This window comes from Narcine bancroftii, chromosome 6 (assembly GCF_036971445.1).
Source record: "Narcine bancroftii isolate sNarBan1 chromosome 6, sNarBan1.hap1, whole genome shotgun sequence".
Lineage (NCBI taxonomy): Eukaryota > Metazoa > Chordata > Chondrichthyes > Torpediniformes > Narcinidae > Narcine > Narcine bancroftii.
Genome location: NC_091474.1, coordinates 214,995,039 through 215,020,560, shown reverse-complemented (window position 1 = coordinate 215,020,560; position 25,522 = coordinate 214,995,039). Strand labels below are relative to the sequence as shown.

The 25,522-nt window shown below is 38.4% G+C and overlaps 1 protein-coding gene across 1 annotated transcript in view; it reads left to right on the top strand.

Moving 5' to 3' along the window:
- ascc3 (activating signal cointegrator 1 complex subunit 3) overlaps positions 1-25,522 on the top strand; it is a 484,134-nt gene that overhangs the window by 396,457 nt on the left and 62,155 nt on the right. Inside the window, exon 36 of the mRNA XM_069887454.1 lies at positions 8,709-8,933. Within this exon, the coding sequence (XP_069743555.1) occupies positions 8,709-8,933 (225 nt within the window). The remainder of the gene's footprint in view (positions 1-8,708; positions 8,934-25,522) is intronic.

Here is a 25,522-nt window from a genome sequence, read left to right as displayed (position 1 = left end):
CACAACAGGTAAATGATTGATGTCTTCTCACTGGCATTCTATCACCTAGACCACATGAACATCTATGTCAGGCTATTGTTCATTAACTATAGCCCGACATTCACCATCTAATTACCAGAAAATCTAAAGATCTGTGACTCTGTCCCTTTGCAACTGGATCTTTAAATTCCTCATCTGTAGAGCAAATAAGGGTGAATTGGCCACATCACCTCCTTCTTACCAGTGGTGCGCTCTATTCCCTGTACATGCATGACTGTTTGCCTCTAATTCAATATACAAATTCGCTGACAATACCACTGTTAATGTAAAGATTCAGAATACAGAACGGTGAAGGAGAATCTGATTGGGAGATGCCAGTCTTACTCTCAACATCACCAAGACTAAAGTACTTATTGCTGATTTATGAAGGGAGGATGAGGGACCATGCAGCTGTCCACATTTATGGAACTGAGCTGAAAAGGAATGGAATCTTCATTGGCATCCATATTACAAAAGATATCTCTGAGAGCCAGCACATCGAGGCAACTATGAAGAAGCCATCTCAATACTCGACTTTCTAAGGTGTCTGAGGAGATTTGATATGTTGTTGAATGCACTAGCAAACTTCAACAGATTCACTTTGGTTGCATCATTAGAACATAAGAAACCGGAGTACCATCTGACCAATCAAGCCTCCTCCACCATTCAATGAGATCCTGTATAGCGACCTTCAATGATGTATGGATTTAAACCCCAAGGTCTCTCTGTTCATCCAGACTCTTAAGTAACCGACCATTAACCCTGTAGTCAGCCTCATGGTTTGTCCTTCCAAAATACATCACCTCGTATTTATCCATCTGCCACTTTATTGCCCAACTCTGTACCCTGTCTATATCCTCTTGTAACCTTCGACAACTTTCAGATCCACTACAACTCCTCTAACCTTCATGTCATCCGCAAACTTACTGATCCATTTCATCTAGGTCATTTATAAAAATCACTAAGAGCAGGGGTCACAGAACAGATCCTTGCAGCACTCCACAAGTCACCAGAGGAGGTGCTGGAGTAGTAGAGAATGACAAATGTAGTCCAGAGAAAATACTTCCTTTTCACTTACTAGTCTCTGCTTTCTTCCTACAAGCCAAATTTTTATCTACACAGCCAAGGTTCCACTGATCCCATGCCTCATGACTTCCTGAATGAGTCTCTCATGGGGGTTCTTGTCAAATGGCTTGCTAAAATCCATGTAGACCACACCTTCTGCACTAACCTCATCAATTTATTTTGTTATCTCCTCAAAGAAACTCAATTAGACTCATGAGGCACGACCTTCCCTTCACAAAGCCATGCTGATTATCCTTGAGTAGACTGTACTTCTCTAAATGCTCATAGATCCTATCATTAAGAATACTCTCCAATAGTTTGCATACCACTGATGTAAGACTCACAGGTCTATCATTCCTAGAATTCTCCCTATTACCTTTTTTGCACAAGAGGACTACATTTGTCATTCTCCACTACTCCAGCACCTCCTCTGCAGACAAAGAAGAATTCAATGATCATAGCTACTGCCATAGCTATCTCTTCTCTCACTTCCCTCAGCAGCCTGGGGTATATAGTATGGCACCGGGGACTTATCAATCTTTATGTTTTTAAAAAGATCCTACACTTCCACTTCTTCACATTGTTCAGCACACAGGCCTGTTCAATTTCGACCTCACTGTGATCAAGGTCCTTTTCCCATGTGAATAATGATGCAAAGTATTCATTTAGGATCTCCCCAACCTCCTCTGCTCCAGGCACATGTTGCCTTCTTTATCCTTTAGCAGCCCCAACTTCATTCTCATCATCCTTCTGTTCTGCACATATGCATAGAATGCTTTGGGGTTCTCCATAATTCTACATGCCAAGGCCTTCTCATTCCCCCTTTGAGCTCTCCTAAGTCCTTTTTTAAACTCCTTCCTGACTACGATGTACTTCTCATGAACCCTTGGTGTTTCCTGCTTCCTACATCTAATGTATGTTTCCTTTTTCCTCTTGACTAGTTGCCTGACCTGTTTCATGAGCCACAGTTCCCTTTTCCTACCATCTTGGTACAGCCCCTCTGGGTTCCAGAGTAGTTTTGTTCCTACAGCTATCAGGTTTTTGAACCTCCCCTTGTTTCTCTAATCATGGAGTGTTCTAATACCACAAAAGGACTGTCTGAATATTGCAGTCACTTTTTTGGCACTGTGTACAATAATTATCTCTTTTTTTGTATTTATTGTCTCTTTCAATTCAGAATTTTGTTTATTTCTTTACACAAAGTATCTCTCGGCTGCAGCAATTCAGAATTTCCATGCATTGAATGGCAATTATCCATTATCCCTTCTCGTTCGATCACTGTAAGGTCAATGGAGGAAGTCATACATGTTAGATGTACAGCAAAGCAGGGTGAGACAGGTAGGAAGAAGAATCTGGAGAGTGGATATTGCAGGTTGATTTGAACAAAGTTAGGGTTGTCAGGTATGGATAATGGCTATTCAGAAATTGTATGTTCTCCATCGAGTTTTATAAGAAATTTAAAGATCTTTTAATACCTCTGTTTATGGAGCTGTTAAAGCAAGCAATTCTTCACCAGAATCTTTTTCAACAGCAATAATCACAGTTATATCAAAGAAAGATAAAGACTTGTTGAATCATGGGTTTTATCATTCAATATCTTTATTAAATGTGGATTATAAAATTGTTGCAAAAATTTTAACAAATATGTTAACTAAATATTGACCTAATTTAATTCACAGGATTTAGAAAAAAAATTATACTCTCCCTGATAATATCTCAAGACTAATTAGTTTAATTCATTTAATTAAAAAAAGAGATCATAGGGTAGCAGGTAACCTTGGATGCGGAAAAAGTCTTTGATAAATAAGAATGGAATTTTTTTTGTTTAAAGTGTTGGAGAAGCTTGGTTTTGGTTCTACATTTATAAATTTGGTTTAAGCTTTATATAAAAATTCTTTAGCACAAGTGACTACTAATGGACAAATATCTGCTTCTTTTCCATTAAATTGACAAGGTTGTCCTTTGTCACAGGCTTTGTTTAGTTTAGCACTTGAACCTTTAGCTGAGCTTATTAGACAAGATCCTAGGATGAAAGAAATTAAGTTGAATCAGGAAGAATATGAAATTTGTTTACTGATGATGTTTTGGTTTATTTAACTGATCCTATAAATTCTTTGTCCCAATTACAGGTTAGGTTGATGAATATGGGGAAGTTTCTGGATATAAAGTTAATTGGGAAAAAAATAAGACTATGCCTTTAGCTGTGGGTGACGACAGAGATTGTAAACTGTGTACTAAATTTAGGTGGCCAGACGTAGGTATTAAATTTTTAAGTATTCGAATTGATGGTGATTTTAAAAATATATATAAATTAAATTATTTACCTTTGCTTAATATAATTGTTGGAGATTTAAAGAAGTGGAATACTCTACCTATGTTAAAATTAATGTTTTTCCTAGAATTCAATATCTTTTTCAATCAATCCCTATTCCAATTCCTTCAAATTTTTTTAAGGATTTAAATATGACGGTTAGGAAATTTTTATGGAAAGATAAAATGCAAAGTGTTTCTTTGGAAAAATTGACCTGGAAGTATGAATTAGGGGGTTTATGACTTCCTCATTTTAAGAATTATTATAAAGCAACTCAATTGAGATTTATAAATGTATTGTTTAGTTTAAATAGGTAATATGAATCCCAAAGATTTTATTTATAAATGGAATTCTAAGTTGTTAGTTGGAAATAGGGAATCACATATTTTGAAACATTTGATTGAGTTGAAGAATAATATTGATAATGAAATTGGTATGAAAGGTTTAATATCTTAAAAAATTCCCCTATGTCAAAATAAGCTTTTTCCATTTTCAATGGATAACCAATTTTTGAGGATTTGGAGGCAGCTGGGTATTAAGAAGATTGAGGACTGCTTTGAGAATTGGAAATTTATAACATTTGAATTAATGAAGGCAAAATTTAATGTACCTAATAATTATTTTGTTTTTTATCAAGTCAAACCTTTTTTTATCTGGTAAAATAGGTCCTAGTTTGATGTTACCTAGTCAAAGTGAATTGGAATTATTGATTTGTAATAGTAATGTAAATAAGTTTATTTCTGTAATGTATAATTTACTTCAAATGAAGGCCCCCATAATTGGGGTACATAAATCAAGATGAAGATCGGAAGTAGATTTACAGACACAAATAAATGAAAAGGCTTGTATGGAGTTATTTAGAATAATATGACAAATTATAAATGTAAGATATAACTTGGTCCAATATAATTTTTACATCAATTATATTTGACTCCACAAAAATTAAAAAGATTAAATTCAGCTATATCAGATTTATTTTTTAGGTGTACTTCTGAGATTGGAACTTTTTTGCATTCAATTTGGCAATGCCCTAAAGTTAGATATTTTTGGTTAGCAGTAGATAAATTTTTGGAACAAATTACGGGTGTCAAATTCCCACAGGACCAAATGTTATTTTTATTGAGGTTATAAGACCAAAACTAAAATTAAATATGTACTAAATTGGATTTTTGTTAATTGCTCTAGCAGTTTCTAGGAAATATATAGCAATATCATGGCAGTCAGAAATAGATTTAGGTATAGAAATATGGCATGCAGAATTTTGTAGTTGTATACTATTAGAGAAGATCACTTATAGTCTGAAAGATAAATATCATGTGTTTTGGAAAATATGGCACCCATATTTACAAAATATGGGTTTGCATATTTAATAGACTCTCTGAAGACTTCAATTCTTGGAACCTCCACTATAGACTCATGGTATAAATTATTTATTCCTTTGGCATTCTCCTTTTTTTTTCTTTTTCTTTCTCTTCTTCCATTTTTTTTCTCTTCTTCCATTTTCTTTTTCTTTCTCTTCTTCCATTTTCTTTTTCTTTCTCTTCTTCCATTTTCTTTTTCTTTCTCTTCCATTTTCTTTTTCTTTCTCTTCTTCCATTTTCTTTTTTTTCTCTTTAGGGGTTGGGGAGGGGAGGTGGGATGGGGGTTTAGGGGGAGGGGGGTTGAGTTTATAAACCACGTATCATTTTTTGAATCGAATGTAATGCAATTATTACTGTGGTTTAAAATTATTTTTAAAATAATTTCAAAAAATGGTAAGGGAAGTGGTTAAAGAAAATTGACACATCAGATTCCACACAAGTGGCTGTGCTAAAATAGCTTATTTAACAGCCTGAAGCTTTATTTTTGTCATGCAGGGCTTGTGTCCTTCATGGGCCCCAACCCAAATTAATTTGTATTAATGATGTCAAAACATACATTGCATGTCATTTGGCATCAATGGCACCTCAATGGAAATGGAAATCATGTGCAGAAAGAGTCATGGCTGAAGTTGCTGAAGCATGTAAGGTGCAAACAAAGGACCTGATCCCAATTGGATGTTTTAATTATATTCACTCATGTACTGCCGAAAGGTATTTGCTATGCAAGAGGAACCAAACCCACCATATAGCATTCTCATTTTTTTTTTCTACAAAGTGCAAATGGGCTTTATGTTGTGGGCAAAATGGAACAAGGAAGACGATTGGATTTTGTACCTTTGCTTGTCTTTTGTATCAAACACTTGTTATTGAAGCAGTGGGAGCCTTATTTATCATATTGATAACAAATTTAGAAATGTGCACGTGTCCTCTTCTTAAAATATAACTGCTGCTCTCCAAAGGGGATTCGTGTACATTTTATCAGAGGAAATATAGCAGCTTATATTTTTGTTCTTTATTTTAAAATAATTGTGTTGGCAGTCATGTGTTGAATAAATATGGAGAGAAAGGAGCTTTTCCCATAGAATTGATTGATTGCATAACTTCCTATCCTTTAAAGTTAAGGACACAAGTTCAGGCCTGTCTCATTATTAGAAAAAAAGAATATGTTCTTTTCACTCTCTTGACTTCATGTCAAAGTTGTGACAACTTGACATTTCAAATTTTCAAAATTTTCTCAATAATCCTCTAATAGGAATAAATTATAATATTTTTCTGAATCGGGTAAAAACCAAGATATTGTGAAATGTGAAATTAAATGTTGGTCAAGGACACGAATTTGAGCAAAAAAGAGGGGAGGGAAGCAAAAACATGAAGGACAGCTTTTATTTGGAAAAGGACATTCACAAATAAAGGCACATTTAACAAGAGAATTAATCTGTCTTTGTCGAGAAGTTAATTTTTAATTTTATGTTGATATTAAAGCACAGTCCCAAATTTTATTGAAATTCACCAGTGTTCTTTTTAAAACTACTGCAGAGAATCATGTTGATCTTCACTTTATCTCTTGATTTTTTTGTGAAGCCTGCATTAGTGCATACCATAATGGCTGCTCATTTTTTTAAATTTTGTTGTTGAATAGCCATTTGCTGCAGAGCAAAAGAATTTCCCAATCAAGTTTATTTGAAGAAAAGGTCCAAATTATCCCCGATTTGAAACTATGGGTGATAATTTGGGACATTTGAAAATGTTGTGTCTAAAACATTTTAGAAAATTGGTCCATAATCCGTATTGATTACCTTGTAATGCAATATGGAATGGCACAGTTCCATTAACCTTATTACATAAACAGAGCATGTAGGCACTCATGAAATTTGTACATTTTAAGCTCAGACTAAAATCATCCTAAATATTGACACTGTTTTGATAATTCAAAACCTGACTAGAAACCATATCATGTAATAACTGTCCAAACAAAATGTAACATTAACTACCTCCATCAATTCAGATTTGTATTGTTTCTTTATGTAGTTCATACGTTGTAATGGAGTTTTTATTGTTTATATAACAAAGGCAAGAATGGGAGAAAAAAATTGAATGCTTAATTTAAAATGAACATGAACAGGAAATTAATTACTTTTTAAGTAGTTCATATGCTAAATATATTTTAAATACAATTGTGTATTGTTTTGTTTATATTAATAATTAATACCAGAAAATCATTCAGGTAAGTAATCATTAGATTTCAAAGACTTCAAATGTATTAATAATCTTGTTCTGCATCTAACTAATCTAAAAATGACCCGCCGAGCAGGTCCAAGGTTGCCTTGTTGTAAGCTATTTTCTGCACAGATTGACGTTTTCATTCAAGAGAAGCAGAACAACATGGAAGTGGCTGTAGGAGGAGGAAGCTTGCTCATGTCAGCATAAAGCACAGTTATCTTATTTACTCCATTTTGCTGCAAACTTGAAGGACAGTAGCTGAGTTGTGTTCATCATAGGATTGTCAATCACTGTCTATGAACATTTATGAGAGTAAATGTCTTTATTCAAAGACAGCTGGGCAAACCAGAGATGCAGACTAGTGGTAAGCAATTTGCTTGGACTGCACAAAACAAACAAGGGTAGGACATAGAAGCCAGCCCTTCACATAGGAATATAATGGGATTTGGCGACCTTTTGGCACTCCATTCAATTTCATTCTCTGTTACACAAAAAGCTTCAGTCCCTGTTGTCAATTTACTTTAATTAGTAGCATGATGCAGATAAGAAAATGAACCTCATTTGTGTTCCAGCTATAACTGGTCTAGAACTCAAGTAGAGAAGTATTAGTTCTTAAATGACTAGTCAGTAATTGAAGTCTACCATTTGCAGAAAGGTGAAAAGAATATGTCCTTAACAGCGGCAGTACCACGAAATGGCATTCTCACAAGAGTGATGAGATTTGAAAATGAGTCAAAAGCACCTTGGTAAATAGAAGACAGAATAGTCTCAAGAGTCTTAAAAAGGAAAACGTTTCAAAGAAAGAGAACAGTGCAAATAAACCTCCAAAGAGTTTAGAATAAATATGACACTGCATTCCTAGATTGGAATGCCTAAACATTTCATTGTAGCAAAAGATACACAGATCAAGATCTTTGTTTGCAGTTGCATTCTCAATGAAAATCAGTTTTATTCAGCTTCCTGTTATTCAAGTCAGAAAATGACCCTTCGTTTTCATTCATTTTCTCTCCTCTTAGTTCTCTTTTCTGAAAGTGCTTAACACTTAAATACTTCAGGAACCCGACTAACTGAACATTGTACATGTGATCAGTGACACGATAATATAGCCCAATCTGTCATGATCTAAATTGTGTCCATCTCCAATCCAAGCTGACCACCATAACATTCATTATTCATGCCTTCATTATTCGTAATAGTAAAACAATGTAATTCTTACTTGCTGAAATATGGAATAAATCAAAGTTAAAACCACAATCAAAGCATGTTTTAAAAAATTCTGACTTGCTGCATTATCTGATCATAAGACCTCAAGATGTAGGAGCAAATTAGGCCATTAGGCCCATCGATTCTGTTCCACCATTTGAATCTATTTTTCCTCTCAACCCCATTGTCATACCACGTTGTAGTCCTTGACACCCTCAATATCACTAACCTATCTGTTTAAAATATACCCGGTGGCTTGGTTTCCACAGCTGTCTGCGGCAACAAATTCCACAGATTTACCACTCTCTTGCTGAAGAAATTTCTCCTCATCTTTGTTCTAAAGGGACGCTCTTTCATTCTAAAACTGTGCCCTCTGGTTCTAGGCTCATCTATTACTGGAAAGCATCTCCACATCACTCTATCAATTATGATTAATTATGCTTTATTATTAGTTTGAGTTTGTCTGTTGTTAACATTCGTACAACTTAAATCATCCAAATTTGACTCCAATTTTCTTTATTCTCTTCTAGGATGCTGCAGAATATGCAGATCTTCCAGTCCGACACAATGAGGACCAGCTGAATAGTGATCTGGCAAAGCGATTGCCTCTTGAAGTGAACCCACATTCTTTTGACAGTGCACACACCAAAGCCCACCTGTTGCTCCAAGCACACTTTTGCCGAGCTGCTTTGCCATCTCCTGATTATGCCACAGATACAAAGTCTGTACTCGACCAGTCCATTCGAATCTGTCAGGTATGAAAGGTTGAATAGTGTCTGTTTTTTCTGATGAGAAAATATCCAGGTGGATAAATCTCTTGGGCTTGACCTAGTGTAACCTTGGATTTTATGGTAACCAAGGGAGGTAAATGCTGGGGTAATTCTAGAGATTATGTAACCTCATTAGCTACAGATAAGATACCAGGATAGGTAATGTTGTACCTTCATTTAAGAAGGGCATCAGGGAAAAGCCAGTGAGTCTTCCATCAATTGTGGAAAAGTTATTGGAAGGAATTCTGAACGACAGGGTTAATTTGCATTTCAAAAGGGAAGGACAGATTAGGAATAATCAGCACATCTTTATGCACGGGAAATTATGTCTCATGGAGTTGAATTCGTTTTTTGAAGAGGTGATCAACGGGATGGACAAGGGAAAATTGGTAGATATTGTCTATGTGAATGTAAATGAGTTCTTTGACAAGCTCTTGAAATGTAGACTGGTCTGGAAGGTCAGAACACCTAGGATCCAGGGTGAGCAGGGCAACTTGTTACAAAATTGGCTTAGTGGTAGGAATCAGTGGATGGTAATAGAGGGTTGATTTTCACATTGGCCAGGGGTGTGTCCCAGGTGTCATAATATTAACAATTTGGATGATTAACATAAATGGGCAAAATTGTGGATGATGCCAAAAATAGTGCTATAGTGAACAATAAAGAAGATTATTTGAAGTTACAGCAGGAATGGCAGATGTAATTTAACTCAGAGAAGTGTGAAATTATATGCATTTTGGGAAGTTGGACTAGTGCAGGACTTGCACAGTAAATGACAGCCGTTGTGGAAGAGAGAGACTTAAGGATACAACTGCATAGTTCCCTGAAAGTATTGACATATAGTACATCAATATTTTTATTGAAGAAGGTTTATGGCCTTCATCAGCCAAGTCACAGAGTATTAAAACTGAGATGTCATGTTCCAGTTGTATGAAATTTTGATTGGCCCACACTGAGTGTATTGTATAAATTTCTGTACATCACCCCAGAGGAAATATTTGATTAAGCTTGAGATGGTGCAGAAAAGTTTCATAGAAATTTATCTGGATTAGAGGGCTAGAGTTGTAAAAAGAAATTGGGTCAGTTGAATCTTTTTCCCTGGAGCAAATGAGGATAAAAAACATGATGGAGGTATATAAAATTTTGAGAGCCACAGATAGATCAGATAGCTTGTTTTCCATAATAGGGGAGTGTGAAAATAGAGGGCATAGGTTGAAGGTGAGAGGATGGATGTCCTGGGAGATCATTCCTTCATGTGCAGTTGATGTCTGGAATAAGATCCCAGAGTAGGTGATGGAATGCTGACAACATTCACTTTGATATGTAATTGAATGAGTAAGGCACAGATAGATAAGGAATTAATAAAGGCAAATGAGATTAATATAGAGGGGCATGATGGTTGACATGGACACAGTGGGCCAATGGGCCTGCTTCTATCAATTGGTATCATATGTTTAACATTTATGACTTTAATGATGTGAGTACAACAGAGTTCTAACAGCATGTAGGGCTTTCAGACAAAATAAGAAGTGGATGAGAAAAGGCGATTAAAAGTTTGATTGAGAAAGAAGTTTGTATGACTTCAAGTTACATCTATATAATTGGAACAGAATGCGGAGAGGTATTTAACATTGAACAAAAGAAAAGAAAATTACAGAGAATGTGAGGGTTCATTTCAAAACTTACTGAGAAAGTGGTTTTAGATATCCTATAATGGAAAAGAGAAGTTGAGAAGAATGGTTAACGAGTATTTGTGAATGTGGGATTTGCACAAATAATGTATTACCCCTTACAGTGACACAAAGCAAGATGAAATATACACAACAAACCATGTGGAGCGGATCAAGGTTTTACTACCAGAGAGGTCTCAAAGCCAAAGAGAGTTGAATTTGAGAATGATTTTAACACACATTAGGATATTAGTCTGCAGTGCATAGTGGGTGATCAATATAATAGAAATCTTAAATGACCAAGTATAAGAAATGGATGGCAACAAAGTAGCAGTGGATTTCCAGAGTGAATGTATTTAAAAACCAATGATCATACACATAAGTACAATGTGCATATGCACCAAAATCTTTTCTTCTTGAGGCCAAAGAGGTATTTTGTAAAATAAAAATCCCAATTACTGTACTAAAAGAGATAAATCTAAAAGTTAGATAATAAATATTCACAGTTACAGTCTTTCTTTTCTTTGGCTTGGCTTCGCGGACGAAGATTTATGGAGGGGGTAAAAAGTCCACGTCAGCTGCAGGCTCGTTTGTGGCTGACCAGTCCGATGCGGGACAGGCAGACACGATTGCAGCGGTTGCAAGGGAAAATTGGTTGGTTGGGGTTGGGTGTTGGGTTTTTCCTCCTTTGCCTTTTGTCAGTGAGGTGGGCTCTGCGGTCTTCTTCAAAGGAGGCTGCTGCCCGCCAAACTGTGAGGCGCCAAGATGCACGGTTTGAGGCGTTATCAGCCCACTGGCGGTGGTCAATGTGGCAGGCACCAAGAGATTTCTTTAGGCAGTCCTTGTACCTTTTCTTTGGTGCACCTCTGTCACGGTGGCCAGTGGAGAGCTCGCCATATAATACGATCTTGGGAAGGCGATGGTCCTCCATTCTGGAGACGTGACCCATCCAGCGCAGCTGGATCTTCAGCAGCGTGGACTCGATGCTGTCGACCTCTGCCATCTCGAGTACCTCGACGTTAGGGGTGTGAGCGCTCCAATGGATGTTGAGGATGGAGCGGAGACAACGCTGGTGGAAGCGTTCTAGGAGCCGTAGGTGGTGCCGGTAGAGTGCAAGAAAAAAATGGTGTTTCAGTTGTTAAAAACGTGATGCAAGGTGTTTTAAATATTTAGATATGTATGCAGCACATAAAGTGCAGTTAGTGTTTAGAAAATGTAGTAGAGAAAGAAAGTCCGATTTGGTCACGAGAGCCAAATAGCTGGCTCAGGTATCAATTGTACTCATCCTGGCTTTTACTCATGTCAAAGTCGATGGAAACTGATGGTGAATTCTTTGCTATTTATTTAGCACCAATAATCAAAGATGTATTTCTCTCCATTTTTATTAATATTTTATTTTTGATTTTCAAAGACTCACATAGATTCTTTCAACACTGATGTATGAGAGAGTCTGTTTTACCCCTCCCCTCCCTCCCATGCCCCAATGCACCCAAGAATAAAATTATATATATTTTTAAAATACAGAAACAGAAAAAATCGCGTACAATTTAAGGAGGAAATATGACACATTCGTTAAAGTGTGGTAACCTTATCTGAAGCACATAGGTACACAGATATAATTTCACCCCTTTGGAATAAAGGTAATGAAGCAACCCATCCCAGCAGGGAAACGATTAGGATCTAAGAAATAGGACGTGGCGCAGATGACGTGCTCTCGTTAATTTTGTCCCTTACCCGCTCCTTTTATTTAAGAACCTTTATTTTTTTCACAAGAGTAGTTGACCTCATCCTTTTTTTAAAATGTATTTGAGCACCTGTAATATTTGAGTGGGGAGATGAAACCAACCTTATTTTTCATGGGAAATGAAGTAGGAGAATAATTGGAACAAAATGCGGAGAGGTATTTTAGTTTCCATTTTAATGTCTTATATTCTGGATCCTTTTTTATCATTGCATAGAAAGTACCCTGCATGCATTTACAATTGAAACTGGCCCTTTGAAAATGTAGTTGCGTCCTTTTGTCAATGGTGGCAATACAGCACATTGAGAAAATTACATTTATTCCGTGACATATTTACTTCATACTAAATGTGAACTGTAAGAACTTGCTTTGGAAAAGATGGAGAAAATGCTTGTAGATGTAAGAGTTGTTCATTTGTCTTTACCCCTCCTCTCCCACTCCTTCCCCCCCACCTCTCCCCTCATTTTCCCCACATCCGCCACTTATTTTCCCCACCTCCCACACATTTTCCCCACCTCTCCCACTCCTCCCCCACATTTTCCACACCTCTTTCATGCTTTTTCCTTTCCCCCATTATGTTGCATGTAGATCAAGCAAGATTTGAGAAATAAATCTAAGGAGATATGGGAAAGAAGAAAAAGATCTAATAGAAAAACAGGAGAGAGGACAAAAATGTTTGTGTGAGAGGAAAGAAAGAGAAAAGAACTGCATCATGTAATCATGAAGTTCAGTCTAAAAGGTGTAGATACTGAGAAAGGAGGGAATTATGATATCTGAGAATACAATTTGGAAAGGAGAGCCATTATAATGGAAACTGGAGAATATGTGGTTTACAATTGGAGGGAAAACAATCACAGCATTGCTGGTTGGCCCCAATGTTAATCTAATATCAGTGGAGGGGGTAGGGAACTGACAATAAAAGCCAAGTTGGAACAAGAAGTGAAGCCATCTGATAATATAATTATTAAAAACTGCAGGAAAGCATATTGAATGAATTTAAAAGGGGAATGGTTGGAAAATCATCAAGATATAAATTACATCCCAATGATTTTACTGCATGGCACATCATGCAGTATGGGCATGTCTTATCCAATAAATGAAAAATCTCATTTAATCAGAAACATACAAACCTATTTGCAAAAGGCATCATGTATCATGATTCAATTTTTAAAAAATAATCTATCCAAAGTTTATCATATTGATATCCATTTTCTTCACTATGGTGACCCAACTTGATGCATACTCTTCTTCTTTCTTTGGCTTGGCTTCGCGGACGAAGATTTATGGAGGGGTAAATGTCCATATCAGCTGCAGGCTCGTTTGTGGCAGACAAGTCCGATGCGGGACAGGCAGACACGGTTGCAAGGGAAAATTGGTAGGTTGGGGTTGGGTGTTGGGTTTTTTCTCCTTTGACTTTTGTCAGTGAGGTGGGCTCTGCGGTCTTCTTCAAAGGAGGTTGCTGCCCGCCGAACTGTGAGGGGCCAAGATGCACGGTTTGAGGCGATATCAGCCCACTGGTGGTGGTCAATGTGGCAGGCACCAAGAGATTTCTTTAGTCCTTGTACCTCTTCTTTGGTGCACCTCTGTCACGGTGGCCAGTGGAGAGCTCGCCATATAACACGATCTTGGGAAGGCGATGGTCCTCCATTCTGGAGATGTGACCTACCCAGCGCATTTGGATCTTCAGCAGCGTGGATTCGATGCTGTCGGCCTCTGCCATCTTGAGTACTTCGATGTTCAGGATGAAGTCGCTCAAATGAATGTTGAGGATGGAGCGGAGACAACGCTGGTGGAAGCGTTCTAGGACCGTAGGTGATGCCGGTAGAGGACCCATGATTCGGAGCCGAACAGGAGTGTGGATATGACAACGGCTCTGTATACGCTAATTTTTGTGAGGTTTTTCAGTTGGTTGTTTTTCCAGACTCTTTTGTGTAGTCTTCCAAAGGCGCTATTTGCCTTGGCGAGTCTGTTGTCTATCTCGTTGTCGATCCTTGCATCCGATGAAATGGTGCAGCCGAGATAGGTAAACTGGTTGACCGTTTTGAGTTTTGTTTTCCCCAATGGACATGTGGGGGGGCTGGTAGTCATGGTGGGGAGCTGGCTGATGGAGGACCTCAGTTTTCTTCAGGCTGACTTCCAGGCAGAGGCTGACAGTATCGAATCCATGCTGCTGAAGATCCAACTGCGCTGGGTAGGTCACGTCTCCAGAATGGAGGACCATCGCCTTCCCAAGATCGCGTTATATGGTGAGCTCTCCACTGGCCACCGAGACAGAGGTGCACCAAAGAAGAGGTACAAGGACTGCCTAAAGAAATCTCTTGGTGCCTGCCACATTGACCACCGCCAGTGGGCTGATAACGCCGCAAACCGTGCATCTTGGTGCCTCACAGTTTGGCAGGCAGCAACCTCCTTTGAAGAATACCTCAGAGCCCACCTCATTGACAAAAGACAAAGGAGGAAAAACTCAACACCCAATCCCAACCAACCAATTTTCCCTTGCAACTGCTGCAACCGTGTCTGCCTGTCCCGCATCGAACTTGTCAGCCATAAACAAGCCTGCAGTTGACATGGACTTTTTACCCCCTCCATAAATCTTCGTCCGCGAAGCCATGCCAAAGAAGAAAGAAACTCCCAGTATTGAAAAATAGAAATGTCATGCATCTTACTAAGTTCAGAAACAACAAAATACAAGCCAATAAGTTTGCAAGAATGCAAGTAATATGAGGAATAGTTATGGAATTCCGTATAATTTTGATAATTCACTATTTGGTGATTCAGCACAACTCATTGGTTCAACCTCTGGCTTACTGGGCCCCTTTCCTATGCATCCTTTTAATTCATCAGGACCCAATTTTGTACTTGCTTAAATTTATTAAGGCCCCATTTCCCATACTCTCTTTAAACCCATTTCCAGATCTCACTTTAATCTTCCCAGGTTCTTGTTTCCCCACTTCATTTACACTTACCAAGCTCCTTTTTCTGCTCTTTTCAATCTCACTGGGACCCACCCATTTCCAGATCTTACTTTAAACTTCCTAGAGTCCAATTTCCGTGCTCCCACTGAGCTCATCAGCAATCTATTTCCTATACTCCCTTTAAGATCACCGGAGCCTCATTTCCCCTGTCCCACTTAAGCTAAGCAGGACCATGTTTCCTGCTTTCCTCAAGGTTTAGTGAAGTCTTCTTTCCCACGCTCCTTTAAACTCATTGGGTTCACTGGAAAATTTATTACATGACAGTGTAAGAACTTTAAAAATAAAGGATGAGTTAAGAATGTTAGAGGCTGTCAATAAGAGTAATACCCAATAGACCAGAAAATTGCCAGTGCCAAAGATGCCAGATTATCGGACTTTTCCTGTATTGTACTCCTGGGTTCTGATATAATTAAGATTAAGATCTGTTTTGTCTTCTTCTTCAGAGCACTACTGTTTTATGGCAGACTTTTATTCAAACTGAGCTGTCCAATTAGAAAGCCTTTAGTTTTGAGTGTGCTGTTAGAACTGCAGATAGACTTAGACTAGACTAATTTAATTTAATCAGAATAGCTATTAATTAACGTTAAATGGTGCTGTTCACTACTGGACTAAGATATTTGTCAAGGAATATGACTATTCTAGTTAATTAACCTCTGACGATTGCTCATGGTTTATACCTCCAGCACCTTGCAAAATAAGCTTTGCTTGTGCCAAGATGTCTATAAAGGAGAAATTCTGTGTCCCTCTTTTTTGGCAGCATGGATTGAACTCACAGATTTGACATAAGATAGGAAAAAAATGCATGTTGGTACTTTAAAATGGCAGTGAATGATGAATGGGATTTTAGCTGAGCCCTGATTACTAATGTTTGATGCCACTGAAAATTCACTTCAAACTACTGTAAATTTAGTTACACATATTCAACATCAAATAGCATAATTTATCTTTAGCCTCTTTCATTTTTCTCAAAAAAAGTATGGGCAATGGGTATCATTAAGATGCATGTTATATACAGAAATGGAATAAGTGTGGGATTGCTAAGTAAAAAATTGATGCCAGCATTTGTGATGTTTTTTAACCAATTAATTTGTGATGGAACTGACATACAAATTCAAAATGTGCCTTTTAAATCTGTTACATCATATGTAGCATTAAATGTTGGACTTTTGCTGTTGAAACTGCTGTCTTTGAAGCTAAGGAAAAACCTTGTTTTGGAAACATTGGAAAGGGTAAAAGTGTAGAATAGTTAGTATAATTTACAGCCAGCTGCAGTGACATGGTAACCAACTACCTCATAAAAGATGTGTGTGCAGGGCTCTTTTAATTGCTATCCAGGGAATCGCCTTGTTTATCACACCACAGAAAACTGAAGTGCAAGCTTACGTATCTGCTACTAATTGTCCATGCATGTCCTGTGCGTATAAATGTCTCTGTTCTGTCAGACTGTGGAAATTGTTCTGTCTTAAAATCAGACTGCTGTTGATTCATGCTGCTTTAAACTCGTATCTAAGCATCCTCTATTTGTACAAAGCCTGCTACCTTTGACACTTCTGATTGCTTGCCTTCATTTATCTGACAGTTATACTTCCAACATTTAATGGGCATAATACCTATTTCATTGTATTCCTCGAGCCTGAGCAAATTGCTGTTATAAGAATGAATGTCTCACAAACAGAGTATTTTGACCAAATTAGATTTAAAGATGCCTGAAATTACTAATTCACCATTTAGAAGCTTAAAGCAGCTAAGCACAGGGAGTTTGGTTAAGAAAAATTCTATTGAATGCAAGATCCCCCTTTAGTGGAACAAAGGATGCATTGCATATTCCAATAGTATTGTTGAATCACGGTTTAAAAAAAAAATTAAAATTGAATGTTTTAGTTCCAGCAACTGTGCATTACAGGGTCAGAATAATTCTCTTTAATTTGAAAAAAGTGTTTCATGAAAGTAATAATTGTTAATGATATCTAAATTACATTGCTTCAATAAAAATATAAAATACCAGAAACACTTGGGAGCTTAAGCAGCATCTGGGTAGAAATAAACATCGTTAATGTTTCAGGTTGATGATTACTTTCTCGTGAAATGTTGAAAAAGTGTGAAATTATCTCTTTGAAGCTGTCTTCACCTTCTCCACAGAAAATGGAACTTTACAAAAGTAAGGGCTCCGTATAACTGATTAGAATCGTACCATGGATAGATCTGACCATACCATTTCATCAGGTGTCCACAATTAATAGAGAATTTGTGTCTATGTTCAAAATTCCCCCAAACGTAACACCCCAGCAAATTTGTATTTGAGATTAAGTATTCCATCAGTTTTGTTCTTGAAATATATTCTATAAGGTGATTATTATTAATTAGTAAATGCCACTTCCTACCACAGACAATGGTGGGTTTCATCAATTGACAGATTGTTGACTATGGTCACAATTAGCTATCTTGGATTTGTTCTGCTGAGCATGCACTTTGTTAAATACCAGTATTATGGCTCTATTGGAACAGCTTGGATCCATTGCTCTGAGCCATTCATTCATTTGCAACCAGTCACCCTTCCCAATCCCTGCCCATTGCAGTCCATACTTCACAACACTAATTGGCACAGAATCCGGACCCAATATAGAACTAAAGAACACTCCAGGACAGAAGCAAGCCCTTCAACCTATCTAGTTTGTGCCAGACTATTTTTCAACCTTGTCCCATTGACCTGCACCTGGACCAGAGTCCTCCAGTTCCCTCTCAACTGTGTGCAGATCCAAATTTCTCTTATATGTTGAAATTGAACCCACATCTGCAACTTCTGCTGGCAGTTTGTTCAACACGATTTCCACCCCTTCTATTCCAACTTTTCACCTTTCACACTGAATCACACAACATCAGTGGAAAAAGCTTGTTTGCATTCACTCTTTCCATACTCCTCATAATTTTGTATAGTTCTATCAAATCTCCCTCATTCTCCCATGTTTCTCAAGTCCAACCTATACAACTTTTCCCTTTAACTTAGCTCCTCAAGTCCCGGCAACATCTTTATAAGTTTTCTGTGCACTCTTTCAATCTTATTAATATCTTTCCTGTAGGTAGCTGAACAAAACTACACTTATCTACACTCCAAATTCAGCCTCACCACTGTCTGATATATATTAAAGATAACATTCCAACTCCTGTACTCAATGCTTTGATTTATATAGGCCAATGTGCCAAAAGATCTCTTTATGACCCATTCTACCTGTGACTTCCTAGATCCATCTGTTCCACTCTATTCTTCAGTGCTCTACCATTTACTGTGTAAACCCTACTCCAATCTCCCAAAGTGCAATTATTCCATATGCCATTCTACAGCCGATTTTCCAGCTGGTCCAGATTGCGCTGCAAGATGTAAAAGCTTCCTCACTACCCACTACACCCCCAATCATGTGTAATTTTGTTCATGCAACTTACTACATTATCATCTAGATTGTTGATATAGATGACAAACAACAATAGGTTCAACGCCAATCCCTGAGGCACAATGCAAATCGTAGTTCTCCAGTCAGAGAGGCAATCATCCACTGCCACTCTTTGACTTCTTCTACAAAGTCAATGTCTTATCCAATTTATTACCTCATCCTGGATACTGAGCAACTGAACCTTCTTGACCAGCCTCCCATGTGAGACTTTGCCAAAGGCCTTATATAATAGTTCTGTTTATTAAATTATTAGATTAATGAAAAAAATAGCATTATGTTCTCTGATTGGAGATTTTTATTTAGAAAGGCTGCAATATATGGATGCCAATTTTGAAATGCGTTGCCTCTTGCTTGAATCTTCCAACACCATTCCCAAAGACAGGTGACTCATTCCCAGGATGCTGATAATAAAAACACAAAAATGGTGGAGGAACTCGGCAGGTCTCGCAGCATCCATGGGAGGTAAAGATATATAACCAATGTTTTGGGCTTGTTCTGTTCTTCAACCTTGAAGGGCTCAAGCTTGAAACATTAATTAAATTATCTTTACCATCTATGTATGCTGTGAGCCCTGCTGAGATCCTCCAGTGTTTTTACACAATCGTAGCATCTGCAGACTTTTGTGTTTCATCCCAGGACCTTTATAGGTCACTTTCTCCTTCAAGCCTTTCACTTCCAAACCCAATTTACTTTGTTAGGGAATGTTGAGGGAACCAATCCTAAATTGGTCCTTTCATCAAATCAACGAAAGTTTGTGAAAATAGTATTGGCAGTGGCAAGAAAATGTATTGCAGTCACCTGGAGGTCAGATTCTTATTTGTGCATAAACAGATTGCATGTGGAAATGCAAAAGTCCATCCTATTGGAAAAAAATTACATATAATTTGAGAAATAAATATAACACATATTTACAAATAAGGAGGCCATTATAAGAAAGGTATTGTGGGTTAATTTTATCCTTTTCTAATCGCTATTCCCAACTACCTCACAAGATAGAATAGATAAATACTTGATAATTAAATCCTCTGTGTTCCCTGGCCTGCCTTCGTACAGTCCAGTAGTTTTATTTATCTCTTTTCTTTTCTTTTTAAATATGTTATATATTATTAACATGTATAAGTAATTATTGTTTTCTTTTTTAGGGGTTGAGGTTAGGGAGGGTTTTCGTTTTTTTAAGAGGAGGGGGTTTAAATTTTTTTGTAGTCTGCATTAATTTTTATCAAAATGATGGATGTATATGGAATTTATATACTATTTATTTGAAAACTTTAAAATAAATTATTTTTACAAAAAGTCTTTCAACTTTCTAGAGATGAGTTTGACAAGGAAACCAATCTGCAGTACTTTGTAAATCAACCAGTTCTATTCAATTGTGCAATTTGCTTTGCTTTCTACTTTACAAGAATTTCACATTAATACTCATTTGCCAATACTGAGCTAACAGTCCTTCTGTTGAGCCCAGTCTGTGGTTTTAAGCTGGAGGTTTTGGTCAGGGTATTCTTCTAACTGCCTAGTGAAGACATCACTGTTTTGTCGAACATAATTGTAAAATGCAGTACCTGTAAATTCTAAAACCAGTAAATTTATCTCAGTTGAATTTCTGTAAGTATTTAAAAGTGTTCTGTGAGCACTTGTAATGACAATATGATGCTTCTGAACAATCCTTCTTCAGTACTTTACAAACCTTTTCCCATTTCAGTTCTGGGAGAAAATGAGTAATGTGTAACCCATTTGTGTGATCAATTTGCTCAAGCAGGCTACTGTGAAATGTTAATCACAACTTTAATTTGTACAGCATTAGCATTTTGATTAACTTGTAGGTTTTCTGGCGTACTTGAAGTGGTTTTTAGTCATAGTTACAGCAAGGAAATGACTTTTTGATTAATTAAGTTTGTTAGACAGCAGCTGAGCTTCCTGATTGGTAACCTTTTTAGATGAAGGTTCATAAAGTAACAACAGACAATAGTCGAACTTAAAACATCCAAGACTATACTGCCAGCTGCATTTATTGTAAAATGTCATCATCAGGATTTAAAAATTTAAAAAATGTTATAATTACAAAGAAGCATCATTAAGTCGGAAATGTGTGTTAGGAGAAAAAAAATCATTCAGAAATTGATCACCTTTCCAGAGAATATGTTCAGTTGCAAGCCATACACTTACAAGTTGACTAATAGCTGTGTCAGCAATGGGAGAGAAGGATGTTTTTGACTTTGTGAAACATTTGAATCATGAATCCATTTCTAAATTTTAAATGCCAAATTTGATCTATTAATCAAAGTGTGGTTTTATCTCAGAAATTAGCTAAATTAATCTCTTCTGGACTGTCTCCAATGTATACCCTTTCTTCAATAAGGGGACCAAAAATCTACAATCAAGGTGAGCCTTCAAAACTCCCTGTTCTGTTGCAACAGGATTTTCTATTTCAAAGCTCTAGCTCCCTTGCAATAAACATCAGTATGTCATTTGCTTTGTTAAAAATTGCTGTAGCTATTTCCTTTATTTTTGTGATTCATGAACCAGAATACTTGGGTGCCACAGTAATGCAGATAGTCAAGCTACTACCTCACATTTCAAGCAAGCTGGATTCAGTCCTATCCTCTGTGCTTTCTGTCTGGAGCTGCCATTCTCAACTTATTTTTGTCTATGGCCGCTCAAGGCTCTGCTCAAAGTTTATGGGCCACCTTCCCTGTGAAGCAGTCAAGTTTTGGTTTCTTCTGTACTTCTCTCCTACCAACTTCATAAAAAAAAATAAAAATTAACTATGTTACATGAAGTGTAAAGAATGCAAGCTATATTTTCTATGGGAAGATAAGTCTCCCAGCCCAGATGGAATGTACTCTTGAATTCTGAAGGAGGGTGCTGCAGAGGTTGTGGAAGCATTGGTAATGATCTTCCAGGAATCAATGAATTCTGGCATGCTTCCGGAGGACTGGAGAATCGTGAATGTCACTCCACTGTTTAAGAAGGGAAGGAGGCAACAGAAATGAAACTATAGACCTATTAGTCTGACATCGGTGGTTGGGAAGATGTTGGAATTAATTGTCAAAAATGAGGTTAAGGAATTCCCAGAGGAGCATCGCAAGATAGTTCCAAATCAGCATAGTTTCCTTAAAGGGAAATCGTGCCTGACAAACCTACTACAATTTTTTGAGGAGATAACAAACAAGATAGACAGGAGAAAAGGAGTGGTTGTTTAGTACTTAAACTTTTAAAAGGCCATCAACAGGATGTCATATATGAGGCTGCTTAACAAGTTAGCTTATGGAATTACAGGAAGGATACTAGCATGGGTTGAGCATTGGTTAATAGGTGAAAGCTGAAAGTGGGAATAAGGGGGCTCCTATTTGGGTTAGTTGCCTGTAACTAGTGGTGTTCCGCAGGGGTCAGAGATGGAGCCAGTTCTTTATATGTGGTATATAAATGATTTGGATAATGGAATAGGTAGCTTTGTGGCTAAATTAGCAGATGACACCAAAACAGGTGGTAGAGCTGGTGGTGCTAAGAACACAGAAATGCAGCAGAGAGACTTGGATAGATTAGGAGAATGGGTAAAGATGGCAGATGAAATACAATGTTGGGAAGTGTAGAGTCATACACTTTGGAACAAGAAATAGATGGGCAGACTATTATTTAGATGGGGAAAATATTCAAAATTTGGAGGTGCAAAGGGGCTTGGGAGTCCGCATGCTGGATACCCTAAACGTTAACCTCCAGGTTAAGTTGACAATGAAGGAAGCGAATGCAATGTTGGTGTTCATTTCAAGAGGAATAGCATACAAGAGCATGGACATAATGATGAGAGTCTATAGGGCACTGGTGGGACCTCACTTGGAGTCCTGTTTACAGTTTTGGGCACCTTATTTGAGAAAGGATGTGGTTCCACTGGAAACGATTCAGAGAAGATTTTCTAGAATGATGCCAGGAATGAAAGTGTTAACTCATGGGGAACATTTGTTGGCTCTTGGACTGTACTCATTGGAGTGCAGATGGATGGGAGGTCGGAAATCTCATAGACATTTTGAATGCTGAAAGGCCTGGACAGAGTAGATGTGACAAAGTTGTTTTCCATGGTAGGGAAGTCCAGGACAAAAGGCCACAATTTCAAGATAAGAGGGTATCAATTTAAAACAGAAATACAGCAAGAGGGTCATGAGTTGGTGGAACTTGTTGCCACAGGTGACGGTAGAAGCGAGATCATTGAGCGTACTTAAGACAAATTGACAGCTATTTGATTTCTCATGCCATCAAGGGTTACAGGCAGAAGGCCAGGTAGTGGGCCTGAGTGATAAGGATCAGCTCATCATTAAATGGCAGAGCAGACCCAACAGGCCAATTGGTCTTATATCTTGTGACCTTTAGTTAAATATGCTGTGATGCCCATGGGCGTAGAACCCCCTTTGAGAATGACTGGACTTGAGTTTGAGTGTTCTCCTTTTGACCAAATGGATTTCTTCTGGGTTCCCACATTCCAAAATCATCTGGATTAGTAGGTTAATTGACTGCTGTAATTTTTCCCTAGTGTCTGTGGGGGAATGGAGTAGAATGTGGGGCAAATTGATGAGAATAGGTTTCAGGGAAAATTAAGGGTGAAAAGGATTGATCTGTGTCTCAGCATAGACTCAGAGACCAAATGGCCATCTGCTACGTCATATGAAACTGTATTCCTTGAATTACACTGATTTACAATTTCTCTCCTTTTAGGATTCCTTTTATCAAAATGCATCATCTGACACTTGCCCACATTTAAACTCCATTTGCACACTCTTTCATCCTAGAACATACAACATTACAGCACCAAAATAGGCCCTTCAGCCCTTCTAGTGTGTGTCAAACCATTATTCTGCCTAGTTGCACTGACCTGCACCCAGTCTATAGCCCTCTATACCTGTCCAAATTCTTCTTAAATGTTAAAATTGAGCCCACATTCATGACTTCAGGTGGCAGCTCATTGCATACTCCCACCGCTCTCTGTGTACCTATCCAAATTCTTCTTAAATGTCAAAATTGATCCCACATTCATGATTTCAGGTGACAGCTCATTCTATACTCCCACTACTCTCCTGTGTGAAGACGTTGCCACAAATATTCCTCCTAAACTTTACCCCTTTCACCCTTAACCCATGTCTTCTTGTTTGTATCTTATCTACCCTAAGTGGAAAAAGGCTACCTATACCCCTCATAATTTTAAATACCTCAAACATATTTCCCTTCTTTCTTCTGTTTAACCTTTCCCTGCAATTCAGTTCCTGAAGTTGGGTAACATCCTAGTAAATCTCTGCACTTTTTCAAATTTATTGATATCTTTCCTGCAGTTAGATGACCAGAACTGCACATGATATTCCAAATTTGGTCTCATACAACTTTACCTAACTCCTATGTAAAACATGAGCAGGAAAGGGCTTTGGCAAATACTAGAGCGCATCGGATGTCCCCCAAAGTTCCTCAACATGATTATCCAACTGCACGAAAACCAACAAGGTCGGGTCAGATACAGCAATGAGCTCTCTGAACCCTTCTCCATTAACAATGGCGTGAAGCAAGGCTGTGTTCTCGCACCAACCCTCTTTTCAATCTTCTTCAGCATGATGCTGAACCAAGCCATGAAAGACCCCCAACAATGAAGACGCTGTTTACATCCAGTACCGCACGGATGGCAGTCTTTTCAATCTGAGGCGCCTGCAAGCTCACACCAAGACACAAGAGAAACTTGTCCGTGAACTACTCTTTGCAGACGATGCCGCTTTAGTTGCCCATTCAGAGCCAGCTCTTCAGCGCTTGACGTCCTGCTTTGCGGAAACTGCCAAAATGTTTGGCCTGGAAGTCAGCCTGAAGAAAACTGAGGTCCTCCATCAGCCAGCTCCCCACCATGACTACCAGCCCCCCCACATCTCCATCGGGCACACAAAACTCAAAACGGTCAACCAGTTTACCTATCTCGGCTGCACCATTTCATCAGATGCAAGGATTGACAATGAGATAGACAACAGACTCGCCAAGGCAAATAGCGCCTTTGGAAGACTACACAAAAGAGTCTGGAAGAACAACCAACTGAAAAACCTCACAAAGATAAGCGTATACAGAGCCGTTGTCATACCCACACTCCTGTTCAGCTCCGAATCATGGGTCCTCTACCGGCACCACCTACGGATCCTAGAACGCTTCCACCAGCGTTGTCTCCGCTCCATCCTCAACATCCATTGGAGCGCTTACATCCCTAACGTCGAAGTACTCGAGATGGCAGAGGTCGACAGCATCGAGTCCACGCTGCTGAAGATCCAGCTGCGCTGGATGGGTCACGTCTCCAGAATGGAGGACCATCGCCTTCCCAAGATCGTGTTATATGGCGAGCTCTCCACTGGCCACCGTGACAGAGGTGCACCAAAGAAAAGGTACAAGGACTGCCTAAAGAAATCTCTTGGTGCCTGCCACACTGACCACCGCCGGTGGGCTGATAACGCCTCAAACCGTGCATCTTGGCGCCTCACAGTTTGGCGGGCAGCAACCTCCTTTGAAGAAGACCGCAGAGCCCACCTCACTGACAAAAGGCAAAGGAGGAAAAACCCAACACCCAACCCCAACCAACCAATTTTCCCCTGCAACCGCTGCAATCGTGTCTGCCTGTCCCGCATCGGACTTGTCAGCCACAAACGAGCCTGCAGCTGACGTGGACTTTTTACCCCCTCCATAAATCTTCGTCCGCGAAGCCAAGCCAAAGAAGATGTAAAACATGAGAGTCCAC